This window comes from Triplophysa dalaica, chromosome 12, assembly GCF_015846415.1.
Source record: "Triplophysa dalaica isolate WHDGS20190420 chromosome 12, ASM1584641v1, whole genome shotgun sequence".
Lineage (NCBI taxonomy): Eukaryota > Metazoa > Chordata > Actinopteri > Cypriniformes > Nemacheilidae > Triplophysa > Triplophysa dalaica.
The window spans coordinates 17,687,107-17,700,579 of NC_079553.1; the positions used below are offsets into that span (position 1 = coordinate 17,687,107).

At 37.5% G+C, this 13,473-nt stretch overlaps 1 protein-coding gene across 4 annotated transcripts in view; it reads left to right on the top strand.

Annotated features, from left to right (window-relative positions):
• The window catches only part of nek11 (NIMA-related kinase 11), a 62,045-nt gene extending 50,170 nt beyond the window's left edge, over nt 1–11,875 (top strand). For 2 of the 4 annotated variants that reach the window (XR_008908562.1, XR_008908563.1), the window contains 2 exons: nt 912–1,050; nt 10,798–10,895. Coding sequence is in view for 2 of the 4 variants with exons in the window: in XM_056763132.1 (XP_056619110.1) it covers nt 10,798–11,002 (205 nt within the window). In the remaining 2 variants the exon portion in view is untranslated. Of the gene's footprint in view, nt 1–911; nt 1,051–10,797 lie in introns of all 4 variants that reach the window. The other 2 variants (XM_056763132.1, XM_056763134.1) reach the window with 1 other exon arrangement.
• Nucleotides 11,876–13,473: the final 1,598 nt, after the last annotated feature.

The window sequence follows — 13,473 nt, forward strand, 5'->3', positions numbered from 1 at the left end:
GTTGTCAAATTCTTGTCCACCTTCTTGCTTTGAGCGAATGGGTATCTGCAAACAGTACCAGCAGTTTAAGGGCACTCCTGTGTATTCCCCTATGCATCTGGGAAATGTTTTATCCTACATTTCATGTCATACAGTATTTCAGATGATATGACTCATGAATGATATAATAAATAGTAATAACTGTTATTAATGTTAATCATTTTTAGAATAGTTATATACTTTGTGTTGCATTTAGATCCAGGGAGGGCTGGAAATGAGGGGAAAACGGGGGTAGGTAGTCCAAGGGGTGAATTTCAAGTGGGGGGGGGGCGAAGCTTGACCTCAAAGAGTAAAGGGTTTCCATCTTTTACCCTCGCAATAGGCTCCAAACGCTATGCACATTTCCTAAATTTATAAAAATGGCATTTTCTAAATCCATGGTTTAAAATGAAACATTCTGAAATGAGTTCGTACAACCTCATCTGCTTTTTTTGGTGACCCATGCTCAGTGTTACCTGACAAGCATAATTCTGATTCTGATTGCAGTAAGTCTTGAATTCTTGGTTCCCAACTGGATTCATTATGTCAACATATCTGGTTGCTAACCATTAGGCTCTCACATATCTGCAGTCTTCAAGTTCTTAGCTTTTAATTATTATGTCAAATCTTGACCTTCAAGGTAATGGACGCTTTTAATCTTGGTTTGCTCTAGCTTGCTTCCTGGTGAGCATGATTGTAGCTACATTTATTGTCAGAAGTAGACTTTAAAACCACCTGCCTATTTGTAGACCTGCATACTCTTACTGTGAGAAGGTAACAATAACCTTGAGTCTTGACCACTCAGCTCTTCTGGCAACAAAAGAAGGTAGCTTGAAGGACAGCACTCAAATCTATTTATCTTCACCAGTAGATGTTGTTTGATGTCTTTGTAGGGATGATAACGGCCATCTTACCTCAGCATGACATGCGAGTTCCCCCAAACTCCAGCCTTTGTTGACTGCAGCTCATTAAGACCCACCGTATCGGCAGATCAAAGCTGCATCAGGAAACAAACAATTCACAGAAACACAGGTGTGTAGCCGTAAAACGAGTGAGCTGAAATCGGAGGCGTAACAGCCCAAAGGCAAAGGATGCTTGTAAGTCATTATGCTTTTATTGTTGAGGAGGGTCTTTGGGTTCCTCTACAGAAGAACGCTGATTGCGGAGGAAGGAGCTTCTTGGCTAGAAAGTGGAGGTTGGAGGCTTGTGTTTATCACGCTGGGAGTGATTGCAGCTCGGTCTTGATTACCTCCACTAATCAGCTAAAGAAAGACTTTGTATGCGTGTGTATTAGTGGTCATGTGTGTTTGGAGTTTATTGACTCAGGCAGGAACGCCTCTTTCGTATGAAAACTTTGTCTGAAATTGACTTGTGAGACGTCAGCGGTAACTTGTTTATGTTTGTGCTGACCTCAAAGGTCTCTCGATTATGTGTTTATTCTTGGCTCCATGATGTGAGTCATAATAACAGATTAGTCTGATTGTGTCTGTCTACCATGCCTACATTTTACTACTCGCATGCTTATCTTTGTCCTTTATAGGAGAATGCCATGTTTATTGTTTTAATTTTGTCTAATAAAGCAAGCAGCAGTTAAGTATGTGAAAAAAAGTGTACTTATCACATTAATTGGACTTTGATTGATTCACTTCATCTGTTTCTTAGTTAAGCTGTAAATATGAATAAGCTTTTTGAAAGTTCTCCAGTTCTTCGTTGTTGTTTTAAGCATTTGTATGCTGGGGGATTCAGCAGGCGCATATGTTATTTGTCACAGTCATAAAAAGATGTTTTGTTAATGCCAGATGAAATAATTCAAAACACAAATCATCGCCTATTGTGGGTTAGTTTGGAATCTGATTAAGCCACCGTTTTTGAGTTTTCCAGATCAATACTGGAATCTGATCTCATTACGGTCTTCACTTGTAAAGGAGGGATAGGATATTAACGCTATAGCAAAAATACATTTTATTCTGTTCCTACATTTGTTGTACAGCATTAAATCAGGATATACAGTAACTTTATAATAGAAAAAAATGACTATATTCTGCAAAAATATCTATGCTAGTGTGCCCCTAAAATTACACAATTTATCTTGAGCAGATATAAGCATTTAACATTGTATGATCTATCAAGCTACATTACGGGCTGTGAAGTCATTGAGCTTTTTTTTCCTTATGCAAAGGATTTGCTTTTAAGTAGTCATAATACACCTCATGCATTCCCAGAGGTGTATGTCTTCATTTCTGTAGCTGAATACAAACAAATACCCTCTATAAAATTCTCGGTTATTTTAAAATCACGGCTGGATGAAATAGGGACATAACAAACCATTTGTTAAGTTTCCTCTGTTATTCAACTCAACTCAACTCAACTTTATTTATATAGCGCTTTTTACAATTTTCATTGTTACAAAGCAGCTGTACATGAGACACATTTAATACAAGTATGAATTCTAAAGCAGCCCCCCCGGCCAGGCAGATAGTGCAAAACAATATGCAAACGGTGGTGAGGAACCCAAAACTCCCATCGAGAAAAAAAACCTCAGGGGAACCCAGGCCCAACCAGGGGATTCCAGTTCCCCTCTGGCAAAAGCTGCTGCCTCTGCACAAGCTCATCAGTGCTTGCACAACAAGGCTTAATAAAAATATAAAAATTAAAGATTATCATTAACAATCTAATAGCATTTGAAATGTTGTAGAAAAAAACAAAGTTGTCGCGTCCTTTATCCAGCTCTATCCTCTTAGCACTTGTCAGGTCACCGCTTCCCATTCTCAGCTCTGCCATCAGGTCTGGGCATGAACTGCATCCTGCGGTAACCTTGGAACAAAGAGACAAGACTGGCTGAGAGTAGAGTACTGTTCTGCACTCTTTGATGCAACAAGTACATCATTTGTTGTTGGATGTGTTCCTGGTTCCGGTTGATCTAAATAATGCAGCCTAAATCCTCTGAGGATTAATATTATGGAGGTATAGTGTATGCAAGATTAAAAAGATGAGTCTTTAGTCTAGATTTAAACTGACAGAGTGTGTCTGCCTCCCGGACCGTGCAGGGAAGAATATTCCAAAGTTTAGGCGCTAGATAAGAAAAGGATCTACCACCTGCACTTGATTTTGAAATTCTAGGTATTACCAACTGACAGGACCCCTTAGAGCGTAATGTACGTGGTGGTCTGTAATACAATAGAAGTTCATTCAAATACTGCGGCGCTAGACCATGTAGGGCTTTATAGGTAATAAGCAAGATCTTAAAGTTAATGCGATGCTTTATAGGTAACCAGTGCAAGGTTGACAGAACCGGGGTTATATGCTCATACTTTTTTGTACGTGTAAGAACTCGAGCTGCCGCGTTTTGAACCAGTTGCAGTTTTTGTAATAGGCCCGCAGGGCAACCACCTAGAAGTGCATTACAGTAATCTAGTCTTGATGTCATGAATGCATGAATTAATTTCTCTGCATCTGACAGTGACAGCATATGACGTAATTTAGATATATTCTTAAGATGGAAAAATGCAATTTTACAGGTGTTTGCGACATGGCTTTCAAATGAGAGAGTACTGTCAAATACAACGCCAAGATTCTTAGCTGATGACGAGGATTTTATGGAGCATCCGTCAATCGTTAAGCAGTATTCTTGGTTGTTACGCATAGCAGTTTTCGGTCCAGTAAGTAACATTTCTGTTTTGTCCGAGTTTAGTAGTAAAAAATTGTTACTCATCCACAATTTTAAGTCAACTATGCAATCCTTTATTCGATGAAACTGCTGGGTTTCATGAGGCATCGAGGAAATATAAAGTTGAGTATCATCAGCATAACAGTGAAAGCTAATTCCGTGTCGCTTTATTATATCTCCTAGAGGTAGCATGTATAATGCGAAGAGCAGGGGTCCCAAGACTGAGCCCTGTGGTACACCGTACTGGACTTGTGATTTGCGGGACACCTCATTGTTTATTGCTACAAATTGAAAACGGTCGGATAAATAAGACTTAAACCATTTCAATGCTATTCCGTTAATGCCGACGTAATTTTCGAGTCTATGTAGAAGTATGCTGTGGTCAATGGTGTCAAATGCAGCACTGAGGTCTAGCAGCACCAATAACGAAATACAGCCACGGTCAGACGCTAAAAGCAGATCATTTGTAACTCTGATCAAAGCAGTCTCTGTACTGTGACATGCTCGAAATCCAGACTGGAATTCATCATTAGACTGGTGCGTTAATGTGTGTGTACATATTTGTAGTAGAGTAGGCGGGGCGAGACCGTGGTTCGAGTCCGGTGAGTAATTGTGAATTAGCGCCAGCTGTGCGCACACCGGGCTCAAATCACGTAGGAGATGGGAGCATAAAAGGAACGAGCGACCGGACCGTCGAAGAGAGAGGACCGGGCCCGAACTTATGTTATGTTTGTATTTATATTTATGTTCATGTTTTGTTCGCCGGCGGTCGTCCGTGAGGGGCCGCCGGCTGTTATATTAATTTATTAAATGTTTAAATGTTTGCCGGTTCCCGACTCCTTCCTTCCATTTTATTGAGATTTGTTACAATATTTTACCCAACTATTTGTTGAAAACAACCCAATATTTTTAGTTAAAGTTGTTAAAGCTCAAAAAGCACATACATTTGTTATAAAAGCCATCATTAAAATGATATGAAAGCCTATCTGAACAAGTGGTTTAAAGCGGCAGTCCGTAGGATTGGCCTCTTTGTCGCCATCTCACTTTGTAATCGCTACTGCAGGTGATGTGGGAGGTATTTCTTTACAAGATTTGTGATTCGGCACTGCTCGGTTACGCTGATGAGTCTGTTGTTTTTACTCCTAGTGTCAGTGCAGCGGTGAGAATCTTCACGGTACACCAGTAGTGCATCATAATTCAGATAATATCGCAGATGATATAACACGAAACTAATAACAACATAAACGGAAACAAATAGCGCAAATGGAGGCTATGTTGAAGTGTTTTGATATTATTTCGGGTGCCGGGTCATTTTGTTATTTCTCATGGAAACTACCTCTCAAAAGCTGACAGGCACGGTCATAAATCATTATACACCATACATCTATATATACTATGTGCAAAGGCTTGCCATCATATCCGGGATATAAATCCGTGCTAATTTGCGCCACATAAAATACAGATGTGGGAAGGTGACGTAACGTAATTTCTTAATCTGACGAGGTCCCCAGATAATACTTATCCCGTTCGAAAAGGTCTTAAATTACATTTATCATAATGATCATAACAACGAGAGAAAGAACAACCAATGAAACAGTTCCGATCTGTATTAACACATCAAATGGTTTTGTGTTATCTATTAAAATATTGAAATGTCTTACCTGTTCAGAAGAAATAAAGCGATGTCTGCACCCGTTTACAATCCTTTCAGATCATGCAGTTCCCCCCACATTTGTAATGGCTTGCCAATATTAATCTTGTTTTTACAAGAGTCCGATCACATTTCCTGTTTCTTTGTAAACTATCATCATTTTAATCTTTCTTGTTTTTTTACAAATGATGAATCCCCAGATGTCAATCCTACTCCGCAGTTGTGAATACACGTTATAAACCGCCTGTCACTTACATCCATGCGCTGGCTAGCAGCCGGATCCTATTCGTTCTGTGTACGAACATTACGAAATTACGCATAGACGAAGGACACCATATAAGGATCTCCGGGATAGTCGACCCAAAAGGGCAAATAAAAAAAATTAAAAAAAGCTTTCCGCGGTGAATCCAGCAAGGGTAATGACACAGTTTTAAACACAGTTCTTTCGTGTACTTGTTTAATAATTGGTTTTAGCTAATTTTTACTCCAAAAAAACTTCCGGACTGCTGCTTTAAAGGTCCAGTCAGTGAAATCTAGTGGCAAGGTTGCGAATTGCAACCAACTGCTCGCTCCAACCCTCCCGCTCGAAACATTACGATGGGTGACAGAACATCGCGAATTATATGCAAGGGGACGCGCGGTGTATGTAGATAGAATTGGCTTATTCTAAGGTAATAAAATCATAACTCTTCATTTTGTTAACTCTCTATACAACTCAACCTTATTAATATAGCGCTTTTTACAATTTTCATTGTTACAAAGCAGCTATACATGAGACACATTGACTACAAGTAAAATAACTAAAGTCATACACCTGGAAATACAAGAAAAAGGGGAAAACACAAAAGACAAACATACAAATGCTCCACATACATACATACTTACACACACGCAAACACACTCGCACACACGCACAGTGAAAGCACACCTCTGAAGACATAGTTATGTATATTGTATTGCATTTCTGTCAAACGATTATTTAAAAAATGACACACTGGACCTGTATTATGGTCGTCTGAAGTTAATTTGTAAAAATGTTCAAAAATTATGTTTTTTTATTTTGCATTCCAAGAAATATAAATATAAATATAGATAGAAAACTCACTCTGTGTTCAGCTGAGGCAAGAAAGTCATATACATCTAAGATGGCATAAGACAGTAAATTATGACCAAATTTAACTTTTTGGGTGAACTATTCCTTTAAAACTGTGTTTTTAAATTCTCGTCACCTCCAGAGGATGGGCCACTTTGAAATCACTTTAAGTGAACTGTAAGCGTATCCTATCCAGTTTATAAAAGAAATAATTTGCTCTCTCCATTTTACCATACCGGAGTGCTCTAGACCAACAGCGAAACTCCAGGGAAGCGTGGCAAGGAGGAGACAGCAATTACCTCACGCTGAAGTGGGTAGGGGGAGCATGATCGATTTAATCCCAGACCGCACACACTCATATCCCGGTCCCCATTACTGTGGTGGATTGAGCATGCTGAACCCCGTGCTCTCACCTCGATGATGTCGCACCAGCCCTGCCGTTCGTCAGCATCAGTAACTGTCTGCTGCCCATCAGGCTTGACACTTATGAAATGCCTGAAGATACGGCTGGTGTCACCCTGGAGGCATGACTTTTCCCGCTGACGGCCAACGCTGTCAGGTGACCCATTGTATTGCAAACATCCTGTGCAAAGACAGCAGCTATAGCAGAACTAATGAGAAAATGTTCAAAAATGTATCCTGAGAAGAGAGTGTTTCATGACCCATGTTATGTAACTATAGTGTCATATAAGTGTTATTCTGGAAATTCAGTGTTTCCAATTAGCGTAATGAGACAATTCACACCCTATCAATTCATCATTTTGCAAAATCCAGTATTCACACTCTAATTAGTCCAGTGGTTCCTGTCTTTTTAACGATTTTGTTTTTACACATTACTCAAGAAATAGGCCACAGTCTGCACCACACTGTAAACATGTGTTAAACATGTTAACACGTTTTTTTATTACTTTTACTCATCAATAATTTAACCAATACCAGCTTCAGTTATAAGAAATACAACAAACAATTTAAATGTGATATAATAAAATATACGTAATATAATCAAATGTGATGCAACGTAATATAGTGTAGAATAGAATAGAATAGAATAAGAATAGTATAGTATAGTGTCACTATCAGGAATGAGGACCCAGCTGCAGACAGTGTTTGGCAGGAAAACAAAGACTTTATTTATAAAATAAAAAATCCACGAGGGGTAAACGACAACGGACAAGGAATAATAATAAATTGACTCGACAGGACACGATAAACTGACAGGACTAAACTAAAACACACTTGACATGAACTATAACTATTTAGACTTGACTTGACTTGACTTGCCCGACCAAAATATCCACAGAACAAGAAGTGATGAAACGCCACACATGGAATACAAGCAAAACAAACCAGCACAAGACAGCAAACACGAGGGCATTACATAGGAAACCAAATCAAGAGGGGAACAGGTGCGGGGCATGAAATCATTAATAATTAAAAGGAGGAAACAAGAGGGGCAGGTCAAAAGATGAGTTATAAAGTTCTGTTAAATCAGAACCAACAATAACATGCCTCTCTCCACACAAAAAAGAGGCTTTGCCATGATCCTGCCACCAACCAAGAAAAACATGACATGATGAGGCAGAATCATGACAGTATAGTACAGTACAGTGTATTGTACTGTACTATATTTTACTGCATTGTATTATATCATATAAATAATTTATGTTATTTAGTGACTTGTAAAGCCAATGTGTAACTTAAATTTTAAAGTTTTAAGTTGATTTCTTTTGTACAGCAGAAATTCAACAAAATCTCTGTAGATTTTTGGAAAATTGCAAAGTCTGTCATTCACAAATTGTATATGCACCTCTTTCCTCTGCCTTACGTATTTGTATTTTCTCACGAAAGTTGCATTTTAAATTGGTTTGAGAATCCGGAGAGACTTTAATATTCTCAACTGATTCTCCTTTAACATAAATCCAAGGTACCATAGATTTTATTCCACAAAGAGTGAAAACGTCTATAGATTCTTTATAGATACTAGTCAGTACATTTGGCCCCTATGCTTTTGTTGTTTTCAAAAAAGTTTTATATCTAATTCCTTCTCAATCTTCGACAGACAAATCAATCAAATCTCTTGCAACGTCTCTTTCACTGTGCAAGTAATTTTACAAAATTCTGTTTTCATTCAATCCAGTTCTGACATAATCAATTGTCTCCTTGTGACTGTTTCTCTATTCACCTCCAGTTCTTTTGATCCATCATGAAAACATTCATCTCATTCCAACAATCTTCCGCTTATAGACTTAATGTTCCATGAAGGTGGATCTGCTTACGGATCTGCTTACGTTTAATACATTTCCCTCTTTAAAGCGATACTCCGCCCAAAACTTTAAATTCTATCACAAATTACTCTGTTCCAAACCTGTAAACATTTCTTTGTTTTGTTGAACACAAAGAAAGATATTTTCCTTTCCTGTGGCTCAGTGGTTAGAGCTTGCCACTAGCAATGCCAAGGTCATGGGTTTGATCCCAGGGGATTGCACGTGGTCAGAAACAAATGTATAATACAATACAATGTAAGTCGCTTTGGATAAAAGCGTCTGCTAAATGCATAAATGTAAATATAAATCAGTCATATTTGACTTAGGGGTAGATTTTTCCTTAAGCTGAAAGCTCAAAAAATAAGAGTTCTATTGATGTATGAGTTGTTAGAATAGGACAATATCTGGCTGAGATACAATCATTTAAATCTCAGGAATCTGAGAGTGCAAAAAAATCATAATAAAGAGAAAATTGCCTTTGAAGTTGTTAATCAAGGGCACTGTGGCAGGCCATTCACTCACAAAAATATATTTTTATATATTTAAGGTAGAAAATGTACACTATATCTTCATGGAACATGATCTTTACTTAAAACCCTAAGGATTTTTGGAATAAAGAAAAATGTTTAATTTTGAGTCTTTTACTAAAAAAAATCCTGTGCTACTTAAGACTGGTTTTGTGATCGAGGGTCACATGTTGTTTCAATATGACAGTCAACGGGGAGTCTTTTTCCATTAAAATATTTTATCATTCATAGAACATAACCCTGTGATGCAGATGAAATCAAAACCAACCGGTGCAAATTTCATCTAAAATGAGATCAAATTTACCTCATGGGTCCAGATGTAAAGTTCATACTTATTATTTGAAAGGTATCGTGGGCTTTACCAAGTTTGAGTTGATTAGTCTATAAGAAGTTTATATGAGCCTGTCAGATGTGGACTGTTGTAAATGTATTGTTTTCAAATTCAGTCTACTCAAGCTGATGGGTCTTTGGTTATTTTTCCTTAGAAATGTTTTACAAAAGTAGTGCAACATTAATATTTCAATATATAATACTTCAACAACAATGAACAAATTCTTTCTTTGTTAAGCTTATGAACTGGTATTTTTTTTTATAATTTATATTTTAGACACAGTATAGTTAGAGATGGTTTGTGTTTGGCTTTAGAAGAGTACAGTAAGTATAGAGTATCTTAAAGAATGTCATGTTATCAGACAATAATACAATGCCTCCTGCTTTCAGGACACTCTGGAGAACTTTCTCTGAACTGCTGAAGATGGGCTGAACTAGAATAGATATTTCCACATCTCTTTTAATTTGGTCTCTAATGGGCATCTCCATCATCTCTTGTAACTGTCTATTTCCAGTTTCTTTCTCCACCTTCTGACTAATATAATGACATTGCTTTGCCTTGTGGGTACAACTGAGTCAAGCTAGCCCAAATTTGATTTCAACGTTATGTTAAATCGTCCCGGATGATAATACAGTAGAAACCTTGGAGCTACTGTGGTCAGTGATCAATCATTTCGTTAGAGGTTTCTAGGGTTTGAGTCACATGAATTCTCCAATGCCATAAAGAATTTTGATGTGGAAAGTTGAAATCAATTTACTTGCGATAGACCAGGTCAAATCGAATTTCTATGGATCTTTCTTCATAAGAATATCAAAATCTGACACATATTTCACAAACTTCCTCTTTTATAAGATTAAGCTCTGTTGGATAAAAAAATGGCTTGTCAACCTTACAGGCTGCCCATCTATGCTGTCAGTCAACCCAGGGTTAGTACCCATTAGTAACATAAAAAAAAAATCTGACCTCTGTGAAGCTCTTTTCTAGCTGAGAGGTCCAAAGGTGCTGGCAGGATGAGACTGGCATTGAGACGTGGAGGTGATTCACGGTACCTGCTCACATATCTAACACCTGTCAGGGGGTCGTTTTTACAAGACGTCCCGCTTGGACGCCTCCAATACTCCCACAGCGTTGAGTGCTGTTATATGCATGTTGAACAGGAAAACCAGAAAGCTTGTTTCAAAAGTGTATTTATGTAGTTTTCTTTGCAATTTGAACTGAGTTAAAATGAATTGAATGAATGTTTTAGGTCACTTCATCAGAGGTTGGGAGAGGAGGTGTTCATGAAGATCTATGACTACCTGAAGCAGGCCAGACAGAGGCAGGAGACCGAGGAGAACATCAGACAGGATTTGAGCAAGCTGGTGGAGAGATCCAGCGATTGCTTTGAAGTGGATCAACTTCTTTATTATGAGGAACTTTTACAGACAGCGCAAGGAAATACTGTAAGATAGCAATGAAACACACACACGCTCTCACAGATTGGACAATGTTAAAAATCGATATATGTTAGACTGTATGTTATACTTATGAGTGACGCAAACTCCACAATCAACAACAAATACACGTACAGTGATATACTGCATACAGTAGTGTATATTTGTCAGACTCAGGGTTTGCAATGATGTCAATGGTTCCCTGATATGGAGAGAGAAGATTTTTGTACATACTGTAGTAAACATTCCCATATTGTTTTGACATCATTGAACTAAAGTCAAAACAATAAATCCAATTTTAAAACAATCAAATCTAAAGTCAAACCCATTAATACTGCCTTCAAAACAGATTTTAAATTGCAAAACGGCAAAACCACAATATCTTTTGAAAACATCAAAAGCTGGATGTATTGTTTGACTTCCACCACAGTTAAAACAATTAATGTTTTTTTTTTATTAAATATAGTGCATATATAGTTGATGAGAGTCTGAGGTTAAACTTCTGGACACTTTGTGGTGGTTCCCATGTACAATATCCAAAAATACATCAGTGTATTGTACAAGTATTGTTTTTTTTGTAAGGCATGTTTGTGAATACTACTTAACTGTTCAAATCTAACTAAAGCCCAGTTCTGGCTTAATCTAATCCCTGTCTGGGAAACTGCTTATATCTTCTAAATGATAAAACACTGACTGATAAACATACTTTATTAGGCCTACTGCTGCATTTTTGTTTACTGCAGAGTTACAGTAGAAGTGTCCATTTATTTACCTGCTCTTGAAATCTTCATGTGACACGTCAACACGTCTATTGTGGGAGATGCCGCGCTCACGCAGAGGAAATAGTTAAAATGAAGAACTTTTGGTGCTAAATAAAGATATTTGAGGAGATAGTTGAGTATGTGTGATGTGTACAGCTCGATTATGTAGATTCCCTGCTCAGTTTAAACTATAAAAATTGTCAGTTGTTTTGAATGGTTCATGTCTAGCTGTCTGCTCATCGGTGGCCTGCAGTCCGTGAGAGAAAAAGTGAGGGGCACATGTCCCCCCCAGGACTTGCGCCCCTGGTTCAAATAAATTGGGATAAATTCACGTATTTCAAAGAGTTTAGGTTATCTGTTCTGTATGGTTAAACAATTATTGGATCTTAAAATATAATAAAATAATATGTTTCAAAATATTTAAAATAGGTCTTCTAGATCCATAAAATAAAGAAAAAAATGTGTCCTGGCTGTATATATATATATTTTATGTTTTTTGTAACATAGAAACTTTGAATTGGTCTACTGTAGCTGTTACTATCTCATTCCTTCAGTTCTTTCAGGTTTTAAAGAGCTACGTCACACTGATATATTACATTCTTTTCCCATCAACTGAAACCCTCTTCTCTTCACTATTTCATGATCACGGTTATTAATCGACCTGTTTTCAGTTGCCTGTTCGCAGACAAACATCGGCTGATTTCTCACAGCAGCACAAGTTAGTGAGCTGCGTAAAATACAGCAGTACAAGATCAATAGTAGGAAACAATGATGCACGGAGACTGAAGCTGAGATGGCAGACCAGCCAGTGTTCTCCATTGTGCTCTGCTGTTATCACTGAAGCAAGCTGAGCTATTCATTTCAAGCTATCGATCCTTGTTTTCCAACTTTAAAGATAGTCCAGATTCTGCTAGAAAGATGGATTTAATAATCATGCCAATTGAACTGAACACATTTTACAACTTGGACACATGCTGCTCTTTATATTATAGCCATTGATATAATCAGATAAATTATGAGTTTCTGCAAATGGCCGTTTGTCTTCGTGATGGATTACTTCTCAGTTTTTCTCTTTATCACGCAGTTACAATGAAAGTTCAGAGCACCTTGCAGTGTGCGTTTATATAAAATTAAAAGGATTGAAATTTAACTTTATCAGCCTTTTGTTATAATACTTCACAGTGCTTTTTTAACACATGAGGTTTTGTTTGTGCTGTGCCGAGACGACTGTGTTATGCTCAATAACTCTCAGTCTTGCATCCAATATTAAAAGACTGTGCCACAAAATACAATACTGTTAGTTATAGACACCCTCATGTCTTTCTAAATCTGCATGCTATTATTTTTTATGTTGGAAAACGGAAGGAAACTTTTGAAGCAGCCCTACTGTATATCGGCTAGTGTGTCATGGTCCAAAACCGGATCACATTATTCTAAGTATATATGTGACCCTGGATTACAAAACCAGTCTTAAGTAGCACGGGAACATTTCTATTAAAAGACAAAAATACATTGTATGGGTCAATTGATAGATTTTTCTTTTATGCTAAAAATCACTAGAATATTAAGTAAAGATCATATTTAGTAAATATAAAATATTTAGTAAATTTCCTGCCTGAAATATAGAAAATACTTTATTTTTGTGAGTGGATGGCCTGCTGCAGTGCCTCTGATTAACAAAATGTAGTTTTTTGCTCCCTCAGCAGGGGCGTAGCCAGAACATTTTTT